Source organism: Notolabrus celidotus, chromosome 6, assembly GCF_009762535.1.
Source record: "Notolabrus celidotus isolate fNotCel1 chromosome 6, fNotCel1.pri, whole genome shotgun sequence".
In the NCBI taxonomy this organism is placed as follows: Eukaryota; Metazoa; Chordata; class Actinopteri; order Labriformes; family Labridae; genus Notolabrus; species Notolabrus celidotus.
Genome location: NC_048277.1, coordinates 37179417 through 37197226, shown reverse-complemented (window position 1 = coordinate 37197226; position 17810 = coordinate 37179417). Strand labels below are relative to the sequence as shown.

At 41.0% G+C, this 17810-nt stretch overlaps 1 protein-coding gene across 1 annotated transcript in view; it reads right to left on the bottom strand.

The window, feature by feature from the left end:
• Positions 1 to 17810, bottom strand: part of LOC117814073 (metabotropic glutamate receptor 8-like) — a 151650-nt gene that overhangs the window by 130877 nt on the left and 2963 nt on the right. Inside the window, exon 2 of the mRNA XM_034685185.1 lies at positions 17210 to 17810. This exon is cut by the window's right edge and continues 232 nt beyond it. Coding sequence (XP_034541076.1) covers positions 17210 to 17752 — 543 coding nt within the window. The 5' untranslated portion in view covers positions 17753 to 17810. The remainder of the gene's footprint in view (positions 1 to 17209) is intronic.

Below are 17810 nucleotides of genomic sequence, written 5' to 3'. Positions count from 1 at the left end.
CAAATTTTTTTTTTTCAAAACGTTTTTTTTCAAATTTTTTGTCAAATGTTTCCAAAACCATTCACAGTCATTGTTTTTTCCATCTGTGATTCTCTTGATTTCTCTTTCTTTCATTAGTTTTTATTTGTTCTATCTTTTTTGTATGTGTGTGTACTTTTCAAAAGAAGAAGCTGTGATTCTCTTGATTTAGCAGCTTGTAACAGTAGTCTTCTCTCAGCCCACCGTGAATGCGTCTCTCCTCCCGGTGTTACAGTTTTAAAAGTGACCCTGTAAACTGGAGACCTTCAGCTGAACGTGTCAGTGTTTGTGGAGTTTACACAGCTGTTGAAACACAGAGGGAGTTCCTGGGAATGCAAACTAGTTTAGTTTTTATTAAGATTTCAAAATATCCTCATCAGATATTTAATGATGGTCTAAAGACGTTTATGAGGGATGCATCCGGCTGAGAGTCTCAAGTTAACAGGGTCGCTGTTTAAACCAAAACACCTGTCGATCTCTGCCACGGCTTTTTGAGTTCAAAAGGATTTTAAAGCCGTGTTGAAACGTCTTTGCTACTCGCGCTTATCTCCTCACACGTGTTGATTCAGTGAATCCATCTGTGATGAAATATAGCACCATCTAAAACAGGCTCTGGGTCAACTTTTTTTTTAAATTTTTTTTTTTTTTCAAATTTGTTTATTTTTTTCAAAAAAAAAAAAAATTTCAAATCTGTTTTTTTTTTTCAAATTTTTTTTCAAAAATTTCTTTTTATCAAAATTTTTTTTTTCAAAATTTTATTTCAAAATATTTCTTTGTCAACTTTGTTTTTTTTATTTTTTTTTATTTTTTTTCAATTTTTTTTTCAATTCATTTCCAAAAACCATTCACAGTCATTTTTTTTCCATCTGTGATGAAATATAGCACCATCTAAAACAGCGCCAGCTGAGTCTCTTCATGCTAACAGGCTAACTGTTGTGTTGCTCATAATGATACCTGCCTGTCCGTCTGCTTCTATGGTGTCATCTGTGATGAATGGCATTCCTCTTTGTTTTACTGCCCTCTACTGGTCTGGTGGTGTAGTGCATTTACTGTTTTTCTCCTCCATACGTCACTGGCCTGATTTACACAATCTACTCGGGACTTCAGCCCGCGGTTGAAACGCAGACAACAATGGGGGCACAGGAACCTTTTAGTTCAGGGGAAAGTAGTTCTCGGGGCTAAAAGACCCCGGAACTCTTGGTGGAAATGCACCTTTACACACCCATTCAAAAAAGACGATCTTTACAGCAGAAAGAAATATGGTTAGCTAATGTCTCTATGAGCACACACCGTTACGCAGCAGTTTGGAGGATATTAAGATTATGAGTTTTCCATTATGAGAGGCACAGCTGACCTGACTGACAGGCAGCTGTTAGCGAGGAGGCTAAAGGCCCGCCTCTTTACCTCACACTAGCTAGACAGAGGTTAGGCTGAGTTCACCATTTCCAATTTGACACCCACTCGATGATTGTCTTCAAAACAGATGGATGACGTCACAGATACTACGTCCATTTATTATACAGACTATGGGAAAACTACGACGAGACTCAACCATCGATTGATACCCATGAACTCTGGAGAACCAGTCCTTATCTTTTCAATTCATCTCGTCAACACTCAGCTAAAAGACATTTAGGATGAAGCTTCAACATGTAAGATCGCATGAAGGTGAATCTGAAGTCTATTGAAACGGGTGTCCGGTCATTAACAAGCCTCCTGGTCGCATCATGTCCTCACAGTGTTGGATTTCAGGTGGGATAATGTGAAATGTGACAGTATAATATTAAGGTGTACCAGACGGCTTGTATGTATTACCTTTCCTGACACACTCGCCTGTCTGGTTTTATAAATGAGAACTGATTATTGAAAGCGGGATGGATTACAAAGTGAGGCCATCAAAACGAGCATAAAGCTGCGAAAAGCTTTATTAACGCCGACAAGAAAACAATGAGGACGACAGCTTCAGACGGCTTAACGAGCTCATTGTATGAGTTGTGCTAATGAATTGCCGCTACGATGTGCAAATTCACCTCGATTAAATTCCCTCATCCACCCTCTCTCTCTTTTTTTTCCCCACTTTGTAGAGACATTACATTTGTTAGCCAACAATAGAGCAATCAGGTAATCGAGACGGATCGGCCTGCGGACATCCCCGGCTTACAACACATTTAAAAAAGATGGAGCCCTCTCTCCCTCACATTCATTTGGGATGTTAGTGTGAGATGAGGATGCTGATTAGATGTGATGCTGCTGCTGCTCAGACCGAGGTATTCAGGTCGAGAAAGGGGCGTCAGAATTAATTGAAATGTTATGCAGATCGCAGCACGGACAGGTGTGATCTCCAAATCAAAGAAGCTGCAGAGAAAGGATGCTGTGTATGTGGGAATATTAAAGCTGCTCTCGAGTCTTCAGACGCATCGTCGGGTGTTTGAGGCGACCCAGAGTGAAGTTATTTCAGCAAGTCTCCATCCCACCTTCAAAACGGAGGCAGCACTCAGCTCACTGAAGAGAGGGGGCGGGGCCTGCAATGCTGAACGTGTCTGATTGGCAGATTAACCGCAGTGTTTTTATTCCGCCCTCCGTCCACAATAACATCACACACATCTGTGATTCTCTTGATTTCTCTTTCTTTCATTAGTTTTTATTTCTTCTATCTTTTTGTATGTGTGTGTACTTTTCAAAAGAAGAAGCTGTGATTCTCTTGATTTAGCAGCTTGTAACAGTAGTCTTCTCTCAGCCCACCGTGAATGCGTCTCTCCTCCCGGTGTTCCGGTTTTAAAAGTGACCCTGTAAACTGGAGACCTTCAGCTGAACGTGTCAGTGTTTGTGGAGTTTACACAGCTGTTGAAACACAGAGGGAGTTCCTGGGAATGCAAACTAGTTTAGTTTTTATTAAGATTTCAAAATATCCTCATCAGATATTTAATGATGGTCTAAAGACGTTTATGAGGGATGCATCCGGCTGAGAGTCTCCAGTTAACAGGGTCGCCGTTTAAACCAGAACACCGGCCGATCTCTGCCACGTCTTTTTGAGTTCAAAAGGATTTTAAAGCCGTGTTGAAACGTCTTTGCTACTCGCGCTTATCTCCTCTCACGTGTTGATTCATTCATTGCTTTTTACATGTTTTTAACCGCAGGTGCAAAATTTTTACTTTTTTTAATTTTTTTCTGCTTTTGGAGCACAATTTCAAATTTGAGGAAAATGTATTATTCCGATAGGTCAACTTTTTTGTAATTTTTTTTTGTCACATTTTTTTTTTGTCCAAAAATTTTGGGGTCAAAATTTTTGGGTAAATTTTTTTTTTTTTTCAAAATTTCTTTTTTTAAAATAAAAAATTCAATTTTTTTTTGTAATTTCTTTTTTCAATTTTTCCAAAAAACATTCAAAGTCATTGTTTTTTCCATCTGTGATTCACTTGATTTCTCTTTTTATTCGTTCTATCTTTTTTGTATGTGTGTGTACTTTTCAAAAGAAGAAGCTGTGATTCTCTTGATTCAGCAGCTTGTAACAGTAGTCTTCTCTGTTAACAGGGTCGCTGTTTAAACCAGAACACCGGCCGATCTCTGCCACGGCTTTTTGACTTCAAAAGAATTTTAAAGCCGTGTTGAAACGTCTTTGCTACTCGCGCTTATCTCCTCTCACGTGTTGATTCAGTGAATCCATCTGTGATGAAATAAAGCACCATCTAAAACAGGCTCCGGCTCAATTTTTTTTTTGTCGAATTTTTTTTTCAATTTTTTTTTCAAAACGTCTTTTTTTTCAAAAAAAAAAATGTAAATTTTTTTTTCTCAGAAAAATCTTTTTGTCAACTTTTTTTATTCATTTTTTTTTTTCTCTCAATTTTTTACAAAAACCACTCACCGCTAATTTTTTTTCCATCTGTGATGAAATATAGCACCATCTAAAACAGCGCCAGCTGAGTCTCTTCATGCTAACAGGCTAACTGTTGTGTTGCTCATAATGATACCTGCCTGTCCATCTGCTTCTATGGTGTCAGCTGTGATGAATGGCATTCCTCTTTGTTTTACTGCCCTCTACTGGTCTGGTGGTGTAGTGCATTTACAGTTTTTTCCTCCATATCTCACTGGCCTGATTTACACAATCTACCCCAGACTTCAGCCCGCGGTCGAAACGCAGACAACAATGGGGGCACAGGAACCTTTTAGTTCAGGGGTGAGTAGTTCTGGGGGCTAAAAGATCCCGTGACTCTTGGTCGAAATGCACCTTGAGGAATTCCACACGATCCACTGCCCTGACTGACTCCAGGGTGAGATGTCAGCACCGGTTATGGGATGTGTTTTTGTCCAACAGAAGGTGAAGATGCATCGTCCCCTTCTCTTGCAGCTTCCTATCTCTCGCTACAAGAGAGGCATCGGTTTGTTTTGACAACATTTACATCATTGAACTTCACCTTTTGAACACTTGGGGAATAATAACCTTTGTTATTATCACAAAGTTGTGAATTTGTTGGCAAAGCCGACTTCTGGGCGGAGTTTTATGACCGTTTTACACCAGTCAATCAACATGATGACGGCAGGCTACAACTGCAGCAACTTTCATGATTTTAAATCCATGTTGAAACCGCTTGGAGAACTTGTATCACATCAGTTCCTCTCAGCTATACTTTGATAAGCAGCTTTTAAAAAACCCCGGTCCTTCTGATGTGACACTTCCTCCATCAAGATCAACAAACAAACAACGCAGAATGTCGACTCTCTGGTATTTTGACCTGAAAAAGAAGAAAGTATCTGCATGTTTTGAAGTCATGATGTCTTTTGAACCTGTTCTGTTCTCCTGTTGTCCCACAGATGATCTGTTTGTTCTCTCATATGAACCATCTGCTGCCTGTTTGTCAGGAGTTCGCACACGCTGGTGTGAGCTGAGGAGGCAACACCTCCCGAGAGTGAAAACAGTGACGACATTCACACGTTGTCAGACGGCAAAGATCAGCTGCCTTCAAAACTTGGTGAATATTTCTGGAGCCGCCTGCAGCCTCGCAGACTCGCGCTCCATATTCTGTGTTTCTCTTTCTCGATCTGTACTCTTTCTCTCCGTCTGGTTACTGCTGATCTTTATCATCTCACTCCGTCTGTGGCGATGAGCTGAGATCTGCTTGATCAATAATCTATCACAGAAGAGAAAGAGACGGTCTGCAGTGAAACAAATCAGAAGGACAGAGAAATAAAACGAGGACACCAGGGAATCAGAAGCCACTTTAACTTGGCTTAGAGGAATATTGTAGTGCCATTCCACCTTGAAGCTCTGTATTAAAGGTACAAACCAAGACTAGGAGGGTATTTTTGTCTGTCTTTAAGGGGCTGAGGTAGCAAGTCACATCTCTGGGAATGATTGGGCTGACAGGACCAGGAGAGGTGTGACACAGATGTAAACACAGCAGATGAAAATTTCAATATTCAAGGACACAATGAGGTCTGAGAGCTACCAGAAACAAGGAGAAGGCCAGCTCTCTGCAAGTTCTGTGTATGAAATGTCACACAAGATGTTGAATGAGTTGTTTCATGTCACGCCAAGTGGTAAGCATTGTTTGTTTGGTGTGGAAGAGCCGAAGACAAGCTAACGACGCAAAGAAGTCGCTTCACATCGTAGTTGTTCTCTTCCTGGGAAGATATTTAGATAAACAAGGATCAATGGAAAGGTTCTGAGAGAGAAGGGATGCCGACAGCTCACCTCCACGATGAGACGCGAAACAAGAGCAGACTGCACACAGCTGCAAAACTGAGCGCCCAATTCCAACACATGTTCTCCTCAGACTCTTTCCAAACAGAGCAGGTCTAGACCGTACTCTATGTTCTACTATTAACAAAGACCCAACATCAAGACCGGATCAGATCCAGTCCCATCTTCCAGACAGGACTCAGTCTGATCTCATCTTAATCCACCATGAACAGAGCACTTTGCAGCATTTAGCAAGTTACAGTGGCAAGGACAAACTTCCTTTAACAGGCAGAAACCTCCAGCAGGACCAGACTCATGTTAGACACACATCTGCTGAGACCGTGTTGGAGAGAGGGATAGAGGGAGATGAAGAGAGAGAGAGAGATGATAGTGGGGAGACTGATAGTAGTAGTTGTAGCAGCTGGAGTCTGGCACGTCCACAGCAGCAGAGATCCAGAGGAACCTACGAGACAAGGGAGCTCAGGGACTCCAGAAAGGTCTAAGAGAAGAGAGGGAGATGAGAAGAAGAAAAAAGAGGAGAATAATGGTGAAGGAATGACAGAAGGAAAGGACGGGATAAGAAAAGGAGACATAAAGGATGAAGAAACATGGAAAGAACAAAGAAAGGAAAGAAAGAAAGAAAGAAAGAAAGAAAGAAAGAAAGAAAGAAAGAAAGAAAGAAAGAAAGAATAAAGAAAGAAAGAAAGAAAGAAAGAAAGAAAGAAAGAAAGAAAGAAAGAAAGAAAGAAAGAAAGAAAGAAGAAAGAAAGAAAGAAAGAAAGAAAGAAAGAAAGAAAGAAAGAAAGAAAGAAAGAAGGAAAGAAGGAAGAAAGGAAAGAAAGAAAGAAAGAAAGAAGACAAACAAACAAACAAATAAATAAATAAATAAATAAATAAATAAATGAATCTACATCCACAGCAGCAGAGATCCAGAGGAACCTACGGGACAAGAGACAAGGGAGCTCAGGGACTCCAGAAAGGTCTATGGTTAGTAACTTTAATGGGACAGGAAGAGTTAAAGTGAGAGACAGGCAGAGAGAGGAGAGAGAGGGAAAGACAGGATCCCAGTGTGTCAGTCTAAGCCTATAGCAGCATAACTAAGACCTGGTCCAAGCCTGATCCAGCTCTAACTACAAGCTTTATCAAAAAGGTAAGTTTGAAGCCTCGTCTGCCTCCTGGACCCTGACAGGGGGACGATTCCAATTGAGAGATGCCTGATGGGTCAGATAGTGGTGAGACGGATAGTAGTAGCTGTAGCAGCTGGAGTCAGGTCAGGGCTAACCTACGGGACAAGGGAGCTCAGGGACTCCAGAAAGGTCTATGGCTAGTAATTTTAATGGGACAGTGTGTCAGTACCCCTGTCAGTCTAAACCTATAGGAGCATAACAAAGACCTGGTCCAAGCCTGATCCAGCTCTAACTATAAGCTTTATCAAAAAGGAAAGTTTGAAGCCTACTCTTAGAAGAAGGGAGAGGGTGTCTGCCTCCCAAACCCTGACTGGTAGATGATTCCAAAGGAGAGGCGCCTGATGGGTCAGATAGTCGTAGTTGTAGCAGCTGGAGTCTGGCACGTCCACAGCAGCAGGTCAGAGCAAACCTACGGGACAAGGGAGCTCAGGGACTCCAGAAAGGTCTATGGGATTTACTGTACAGTTGATGTGGGTTGTTTTCTGGGAGCATGACGTCCCTGACAATGTCACAGATGATCCTGACAGGAAGTGATCCTGTTCTTCCTCTATGGTTTCAGGCTCAGTCTCCCTCCTCTCTCTGACAGTTCATATAGAATGATTTAGGAAGCTTCGCTCTGTTTTCATTCCTCCCTCTGTTATTTTCTCGCCTCTTTCATTTTTTTGTATTCTGTGTTTTTTTTTGGGCCGAGCTCATAAACACAGACTCTGCGGCTCCGTCTCTCCCACGCAGAGATGGAAATATAACGCAGCAGCTCGAGCGACTGTCACAGCAGAGCGTCCTCCTGGAGACCGGGCCGGCCTCAGACTGGGTGATACTGCGAGTGAGATGGATGTGCAAATGTTATGCAAATGTGCTGAAACATATCACAGTTTCAGATGGAGAATCTCACCTCTGACACTCTGTGAAGAATCGGAGTTTTGTTATCAGGCAAACTTAAGCCTGGAGAGAAACTGATGATTGATGTATTCATAGAAGCTTAGAGGCGGGACCTGTCAGGGTGGTAATCAGATATCCAACACTACTGGAAATACAATACAGACCTAAATATAAGACAGTATGATTTTTCCTCGCCTTTTAATATCAATATTTGTTCACAACAGTGGATGGCGCCACTTATCTTTAAAGCAAGTTAACCCCTCGGCTAGCAGTCGCTCACAACGTCAGCACCAGGGGGATGAAAGGTGGAGAGACACAGTGACAGTCCAGAACAAAGTGGATCAGGAGTAGGCGGAGCTAGACCCACCTCAAAAAAGCTGGTTGCAGATTTTGAGTTTTTCTTTTACCATTGACTATTTCTTTATTTTGATCCTTTGAGGCTTTAATCCCTTTCATAGCACCACCCCTATATTCAAAGATAAACATGCATTTTTGTTCTCAATGTCCAATATCAAATGGTGTTTAATTTATTTTTTTCAGTTTGTTTTTGAAAATTATCTGTATTATTTTTTATTCTATCTTATTCTATCTTATTTATTGATTTATGTATTTATCTATTTGTATTTAATATTTAATTTAATTATTTTATTTATTTATATATTTAATTATTTATTTATCTATTTGTATTTAATATTTTTTTTATTTACATATTTATATAATTATTTATCTATTTTTATTTAATATTTAATTTAATTATTTAATTTATTTATTTATTTATATATTTATTAATTTATATATTTGTATTTAATAATTTAATTTATTTTTGTATTTATTTATTTATATATAAATGTTTTTATTGCTGTCGTACCTTGTCAGCGTATTTATTTTCTAAATATCAACCTTGTTATCTTATTGTAGTTTCACTATTATTTATTTTCCTATTTATTTTTTTATCTTTTATTTTAAATTAATATAATTTACTTTTAGTGGTTGTTTTTTCATTAATTCACTTATTGTGTTTCTTATACAAAAACTTGCTTTAATTGATTACATGCATTTTTTGAATGCAATGTGTAAAAATTCAACTAAACAGATCTTTGATTTTAAAAAAGTAGGCGGAGCTATTCAACAACGGAGGCGGAGTTATGATGCATGGTTATCAATGCAGCAGAGACTTCAAACAACTGACAAAGCCTTTAAATGCTTACATATTTATCACATCTCACTACATGTGGTCGGTACTTGGAGCTCTTTGTGAGTGTGTTGATGAAAAACAGATTGAAGATACGCCCCTTGCGCCTTGGAGAGCACCACTCATGTCCATCTCTCGGCTGTTTTGAGGACGGCGGTAAGACTTCCTCTGACATATTTCAGTAACAGTTGTTTAAAGTCTCTGCTGCTTGGGTTCAGTCGTGTCTGGTTTGTCCGATACTTTAAATATGAATTATAAATTATATCAAACACAACCAAATAAAAAAAGAAACTTGAACTTATACACGAAGCTTGGGCTTGCCACTCCTATTTCCATTATTGAGAACCAATCCCTTCTCTCCAACCTCTATCCCCTGTATCTGAATTTGATATGTATGGTCTTGGTCTTGTCTCAGTCTTGCCCTGCCTTGGTCTTGTCGTGGTCTCGGTGCACTCTGGTCCCTGACATGTCTTGGCCTCAGTTAATGCGGTCTTGACTACAACACTACCACTGACTCCCAAAAAACAACAACAGCAGGAAAACTACAAACAGGGATTCTGCAACATTCTATTTTCACTTGCGCAATATTTCTAAAATTAGACACTTCCTATCTCAGAGCGACGCAGAAAAACTAGTCCATGCATTTGTTACCTCCAGGTTAGATTACTGTAACTCCCTCTTATCAGGCTGCCCCAATAAGTCTCTAAAGATTCTTCAGCTAGTTCAAAACGCCGCAGCTCGAGTATTGACTAGAACTAGGAAGAGAGAGCACATTTCTCCAGTGTTAGCTTCTCTTCACTGACTCCCAATAAAATGTAGAATAGAATTTAAAATCCTTCTTTTAACCTACAAAGCCCTTAAAAATCAGGCACCCTCGTATCTTAAAGAGCTCATAGTGCCCTATTACCCCTCTAGAACTCTACGCTCCCAACATGCAGGCTTGCTAGTTGTACCTAAAATCTCTAAAAGTAGTGTGGGAGGTAGAACCTTCAGTTATCAGGCCCCTCTCCTTTGGAATCATCTACCAGTCAGGGTCCGGGAGGCAGACACCCTCTCCACTTTTAAGAGTAGACTTAAAACTTTCCTTTTTGATAAAGCTTATAGTTAGAGCTGGATCAGGCTTGGACCAGCTTTTGTCATGCTGCTATAGGCCTAGACTGCCGGGGGAACTGGCACACTGACACACTGGGATCCTAGCTCACCTTCTTCCCCCCAACCCCTTCATCACTTACTTTAACTCTGCCTGTCCCATTAAAGTTACTAACCATAGACCTTTCTGGAGTCCCTGAGCTCCCTTGTCTCGTAGATTCCTCTGAGCTGCCGTAGACGTCCTCCTGCTGTGGACGATCTGGACTCCAGCTGATACGGACGTGCTGGACTCCAGCGGCAACAGCTTCTACGACTCGTCTCATCACTATCACCTCTCTCTCTTACTCCCCTCTATCTGTCTTTCCAGACTCAACTCGGTCTCAGCAGATGTGTGTCTAACATGAGTCTGGTCCTGCTGGAGGTTTCTGCCTGTTAAAAGGAAGTTTTTCCTCACCACTGTAACTAGCTAAATACTGCGATGTGCAATGCTCATGATGGATTAAGGTGGGGTCAGACTGAGTCTTACCCTGTCTTGGTGTTGGGTCTCTGTTCATAATTTGACATAGAGTGGTCTAGACCTCCTATGTTTGTAAAAGCGTCTTGAGATAACGTTTGTTGTGATTTGGCGCTATACAAATAAAGATTGATTGATTGATTGATTGAACATCACAGTCCAAAAACCCGTCAGAGATGTTGTTGACTGATCCACTTCCTCTAAATGTTTCCAGCGCCTGAGAAATCCAACAACACTCACGTGAACTTCAGCTTCGCTTTGTGTTTAGCATCTGACAGCTGAGGTTTTTCCCAGCATGGCCACATGTTGCTCCGACTGAACGCCGGCATGGAACTGAACAAAGTGATGTAATCTAAAAATCACACACACACAACATCCTGACACATCTCATCCTGTTCCTTCTGTGGGAACTCAATGACATCGTAACTATTACCTCATGTAATATCAGCCTTGATGTTTTCCCCTGCAGGTTTATCCCTCATGAAAATGTATTAACGCGTTGTGACGTGAGTGTGGGCGGTGTTTATTTCCAGGCGAGGTGTCAGTGTAACACACAGAGGGAGAAACCTGATTATTTTAATTCTCCACGGCGTCCCCGTCAGAGCCGGAGTCGCTTCTCGTTCCCTCGTTTCTCAGGAACGACACAGAGGGAAGTTTCAACTTGTGTTAGGTTGGGAAATATTGCAGAGTCATGCTCAGTAGGAGGTCACAGTGATGGATTTGTGTTTAATCACATTGGATATTTTTAAACCTGTATTTATGCAAACGAATGTTATTTTCAGAACCAGAATTAAACAGGATTTGGAGTCAGTATCATAAATCACACAAAAACAACCCCGTGCTTCACTCTCACACGAAGCTGCTGGCGCCTGTGGTGATATACAGTAGAGATTTAAAATCTCCCTCAATGCAAATATAACCGTTTTAAAAATTCATTTAGAGAATCACAGTTTTAAATGATGTTTCATGAGGCAGTATGGAGTCATGGTGGTGTTATCTTTCCTCTTACTTAATGCAGATCTTGAGTTATATGGATGTTAATATTAATTTATTGTTTGTGTGTTCATGTTTTTTATTTCCTGTTTGTAAATACTGCTGAGGAGGCTGTTGAGTGTGTGCAGCACTTTAGTCCAAGACACATTTCCCCAAGAAGACAAAGTGTATCGTACTGAACTGAATCATATTGTTTAAAAACCTTGTTCAGGTCTCAATTAGTGATGCTGTCCCTCTAAAGGACTTTTTTTAAAAATACACTGTGTAAACAATCAAAACATGTTGTATTGTATCATATTGTATTGTATCATATTGTATTGTATCATATTGTATTGTATCATATTGTATTGTGTCATATTGTATTGTATCATATTGTATTGTATCATATTGTATTGTGTCATATTGTATTGTGTCATATTGTATTGTATTATATCGTATTGTATTGTATCATATTGTATTGTATCATATTGTATTGTGTCATATTGTATTGTATCATATTGTATTGTACCATATTGTATTGTGTCATATTGTATTGTGTCATATTGTATTGTGTCATATTGTATTGTGTCATATTGTATTGTATCATATTGTATTGTGTCATATTGTATTGTGTCATATCAAATTGTATCATATTGTATTGTGTCATATTGTATTGTATCATATTGTATTGTGTCATATCAAATTGTATCATATTGTATTGTGTCATATTGTATTGTATCATATTGTATTGTGTCATATTGTATTGTGTCATATTGTATTGTATCATATTGTATTGTATCATATTGTATTGTATCATATTGTATTGTGTCATATTGTATTGTATCATATTGTATTGTGTCATATTGTATTGTGTCATATTGTATTGTATCATATTGTATTGTGTCATATTGTATTGTGTCATATCAAATTGTATCATATTGTATTGTGTCATATTGTATTGTATCATATTGTATTGTATCATATTGTATTGTATCATATTGTATTGTGTCATATCAAATTGTATCATATTGTATTGTATCATATTGTATTGTGTCATATTGTATTGTATCATATTGTATTGTGTCATATTGTATTGTATCATATTGTATTGTATCATATTGTATTGTGTCATATTGTATTGTATCATATTGTATTGTATCATATTGTATTGTGTCATATTGTATTGTATCATATTGTATTGTATCATATTGTATTGTATCATATTGTATTGTATCATATTGTATTGTATCATATTGTATTGTGTCATATTGTATTGTGTCATATTGTATTGTATGGTAAGCCTGAATCCAAAGAGTAAAGCATGCTGAGTGAGAGAGCATTGATTTTTTACATCATACATATTTTGTCTTCTTAACTGAAATAAATTCAAGTTTTAAGATTGATTATTGCAAATGCTTGTATCCCGATAACAAATATAAATGTTAACACTTTGAGTGAACACGCTTTGATCTGGTGCACCTGCCCTAAAATACACAGTACATTGCAACAATAAGAGTCCACCTCATGGCTGCAGGCCGAGGGAACCTACTGGAACAACTCAGAAACGTTTGTATTGGGGCGCCATTGGCCTAGCGGTCTAAGCGTGCCCCCCATATAGTCCTCGTCGCAGAGGTCGCAGGCTCGATTCAAACCTCGACCATTCACTGCATGTCCTCCCCCACTCTCCACTCCCCACATTTCCTGTCTCTCTTCAGCTGTCCTATACATTATAAATTACAACTTTAAAAAAGGAAAGAAAGAAACGTTTGAATTGATATTCATTTGGGCTGAAAATGAAGGAAAATATAGGAAAAGTTCAGAGCATTCTATTCCCTGAGAAAGTGCAGCTGCAACAACTGTCAGAGTGCTGACAGCAGCTGAAGGTGTTGACAGAGCTGGTGAGCGGCGGCAGGGTGAGGAAACATCTGCATCACCAAATCAAGCCCCCCTCCTCCTCCTCTGCCGCCGCCGCCGCCCCCCCTCCCAGGGGCGTCTCCAGCTAATTTTAGATAAGTGATGTTGTTGGGTCTTTCTGTCCTCATTAAGCCAGCCGGGCTCAAACACACACACATGAATCATACAGCTCATCACTAATTTAACACAGTGGAATTTGTTTGCTGCTCTGCACACTAACACGCCGCCTCCAGATACAGTCTGTCTGCACGCACCACAGAAGAAGAAGAAGCTGAGGCAACAGCTGGGATCAACTCTTTATGTCAACGCAGTAAGAGAAACATTTGTCTGAAGACGTCATCCACGCTGCATCCTGCTCCGAGGGAGGATGACGTTAATGAATAAAAATGAAGACGGAGCGTGTTTTTGAAGTTTCAGGGAATCTGTCAGAAGTTAGAGTCACAAAGAAGTCATGACTGCAACCACACAGACGAATTAAACCTTATGACTCTGCAGATACCAAATAAAGACTCATATAAAGCTGTGATTTGCAAAGTGAGGCGCAAACATTGAAGCATTACAAGAAAAGAAACACATTCTTGCTTCTGAGAGGCATTTTGAACCCACAAAATAAAGAATGAAGCACATCATTTTGTGCTTCATACGCAGACCCTTGTATTGAAAATGTTACTTTGTTTTCCCCAGCTTGAACCGACATAACACTCAGAATCTCAACGCCAACACTTTCAGAGGTACAAGTAGAGCTGGGCGATATTGAAAATGATGTTATAACATCAGTCAATATCATGATTTCGTTTAAATTTAAAAAAGGTAGATTTTTTGGTCCCGAGTGAAAGTTGAAGAAACCAGACAGTTTGTGTCAGGATTTAGTTTTCTGATAAACTTCTTGAATCCATCATTTCTGACGGCGCTAACAGGAAGTAGATCTATTTTGCAAGATGAGATTTTTGTGAAGTTTCAGTTTGTAGATTCTTATTTTTCTCAGGTTGAGGTTATTTGCACAATTTGATTTAAATTTACAACAAAGGAATATCAAAATGTGTACTGTGTATCAGTTTATAGAGTATGTGCACAACCCTCTAAGATTACTAAGGGTTACAGGCAGAGTGATGTCGTTTCCCACAGTGCAGTGAATGCATCACGGTTATTCAGTGTTCAGTTGTCCTACGGTCGCGGTTGACATTGAACGTGTTAGAAATGCACAGCAGAAGTTGTCTCTGTCTTCTTCCTTTACCCACATCCTGAAAGTAGATTTAATGAAGTGTATTAAGTTAATAGTTAACGCAGAGTCGACTCAGTGTCTGACTAACGACTCTGCTTTGAGCTGCTAGGTTTTGAGTCCTCTTCAGAGTCGCTGTCGCTCGTTTCAGCTGTGTTTACACCTGAATGTCTTTAAGCCCCGCCTACCTCTCACACCCTGCGACATGATTGGCAGTTCAATGCCGTCTTCTTCTTCTGTCTAATGTCGGGTGGCAACTAGCATTTAAGGCTCACTAGCGCTGCTTCCCTTTTTATTAGTTGGGGGGTGTTTATTTATATTGAATGTTTATCGAATATTTTTTATATTTATATCAAGAAAAATGTCATCAGGATAATCATCATTATCGAATCATCGCCCAGCCCTAGGTACAAGTGTTGTCAGAGCTGTTCCCATCTCGTCTGTTTCTCTAAAGCAACTTCAGGAATGTGTAATCCAGCAGACACAGGATGAAGTGTGAAAACTTCAGGTGTAAATCCAAGAGTTAAGACAGTGCTATCACCAAATCTGAGACTCTGTTAATCCTCTGAAGCTAGAGAAGGACCTCAAACTGCTTCAACAACTCTGTGTTCAATAAGGAAGAGACAACACTTGAGGAGACAGAAATAGATGCAGCCCCAAAGGCATCACCCATTTGGACATCTGGGGTTCAACCTATCATCCAAGTACTGTACACCTCTCGTTCGCCCAGGTAGGGAACGCAGATATCCGCCGAAAAGTAGGCCAACTCAACTTCTGTCCTCCTCTCTCAACACAGGAACCAACGAGGGATGCTGAACCAGAGGCATGTTGGCTGAATCTCAACTCCCGAGTCCCCCTGGGAATTTAGGCCACCTCAACGCCCAGTTATCTAACCCCATTCATCCAAGTCTACCTTGAAATACTCATCAAACTATACCTTGACCCTAGTCCTACCTGGACACCACATGTCCCACCATACCTTTACCCCAATGCATCAAATCCTCTCGACCCCCATTCATCTAAATCTACCTCAACCCCTATTTATCCTTACCTACCTTGTTCCCAGTAAACAAACTATACCTTCACCCAAATAGATCCAACCCAACCTCCACCCCAGTTATCTCACCCTACCTTGGTCCCCTCTCATCTCAACGTCTCAAATCCCAATTCAACCCAAACTACCTCAAATCCCAATCCATACCCCCCTACCCAAACTATCCATATCACACTACCTTGACCCCGTTCATCCAACCCTACCTCAACCCCAGTTCTCACCCTACCTTGGTCCCCTCTCATCTCAACCTCTGGAACCCATTTCAACCCAACCTACCTTAAATCCCAATCCATACCACCCTACCCAAACTATCCATATCACACTACCTTTAACACCTTTCATTCAACTCTACCTCAACTCCCTTTCATCCCACTCAACCTTGACCCTTACCCATCACCCTTACCTTGATCCCATGGATCCCACCATACCTCAATCACCTCTTATCCAACTCTAACATGACCTTAGTTCACCCTAATCTACCTTGACCCCGTTCATCCAACCCTACCTTTACACATGATTTAACCCACACTATCTTGGCCCCTTTTAAGTCCGCTTAACCCCGCCTCTTTTTTATCAAATCCTCTCAACCCCTATTTATCCTTGCCTACCTTGTTCCCAGTAAACAAACTATACCTTCACCCAAATACATCCAACCCTACCATAACCCCAGTTATCTCACCCTACCTTGGTCCCCTCTCATCTCAACCTCTCGAACCCAATTCAACCCAACCTACATCAAATCCCAATCCATACCACCCTACCCAAACTATCCATATCACACTACCTTTAACCCCTTTTATCCAACTCTACCTCAACTCCCTTCTGTCCCACTCAACCTTGACCCTTACCTATCATTCCTACCTTGATCCCATGGACCCCACCATACCTCAATCGCCTCTTATCCCACTCTACCTTGACCTTAGTTCATCCCACTCTACCTTGACCCCGTTCATCCAACCCTACCTTTACATATTCTTTAACCGTCACTATATTGGCTTGTTTTAAGACACCCTAACCCCGCCTCTTTTCATCAAATCCTCTTGACCCCCATTTGTCTCAATCTACCTCAACCCCTATTTATCTTTACCTACCTTGTTCCCAGTAAACAAACTATACCTTCACCCAAATGGATCCAACCGTACCTCGACCCCAGTTATCTCACCCTACCTTGGTCCCCTCTCATCTCAACCTCTGGAACACATTTCAAATCCCAATTAATTCCACCCTAACCCAACGCCATGACCCCCGTTCATCCAACCCTACCTTTACAGATTCTTTAACCCACACCATCTTGGCCCTTGTCAGTCACGCTAACCCCACCTCTAGTCATCAAATCCTTGCAGCTACAAGCTGTGACGCTTCATTCTCATCTGGCTGAGTACACAGACATGACAGGTAGCGTGTCATTTTTCGTGACTTTAAGTGGCAGGAAAGCAGGAAAGCAAAGATTCAGTCTAAAATCATCAGAAACATCATCCGCCAGTGTTCCCTTACCTTGAACAATCGTAGGATGTTTGCAACCATGATGGAGACGGAGCTTGCTGACGCCCCGATGACGCCCACCACTTTATCCGGCTTGGCGAAGATGGGCGGGTCTCCATTAGCACAGCGTACATCAGAGCCGTCCCTCTCAATGAGGGCCTGCACGAATGTGAGTGACTGCTCCAGAGCGTAGGTGTCGCGAGAACACGTGTCCAGAATGCGAGCCCCGAGCGTCACGTTGGGCAGCAGCTCCGGGTCCTTGTTGATGAGGTCAATGGCAAACAGCATGGCCTCCAGCCGGTGGATTCCCTTCTCCTTCTTGAGCTCACCACAGGGGACGCCCCTCTCACCACGAGCGTGCACAGGGAACAAGCCACCCAAGATGATGTCACCATCCAGCCTGATGGAGTGGGCGTACTCCTGCAGGGGCAGCTGGGAGTCGGCTAAGATGGTGGGCTTTTGTGAGGCACAGCCCAGCAGCCAGCAGCTCTCGAGCATCAGCAGAGAGAGGAGGCAGCGGCTGGCGACCCTCGGGGGTTTCAAACCCCTCGCCATTTTTTGGTGAGGCAGGCAGCGGGGAAAGGGAGCGGTGATATGATCGTACGATCAACAC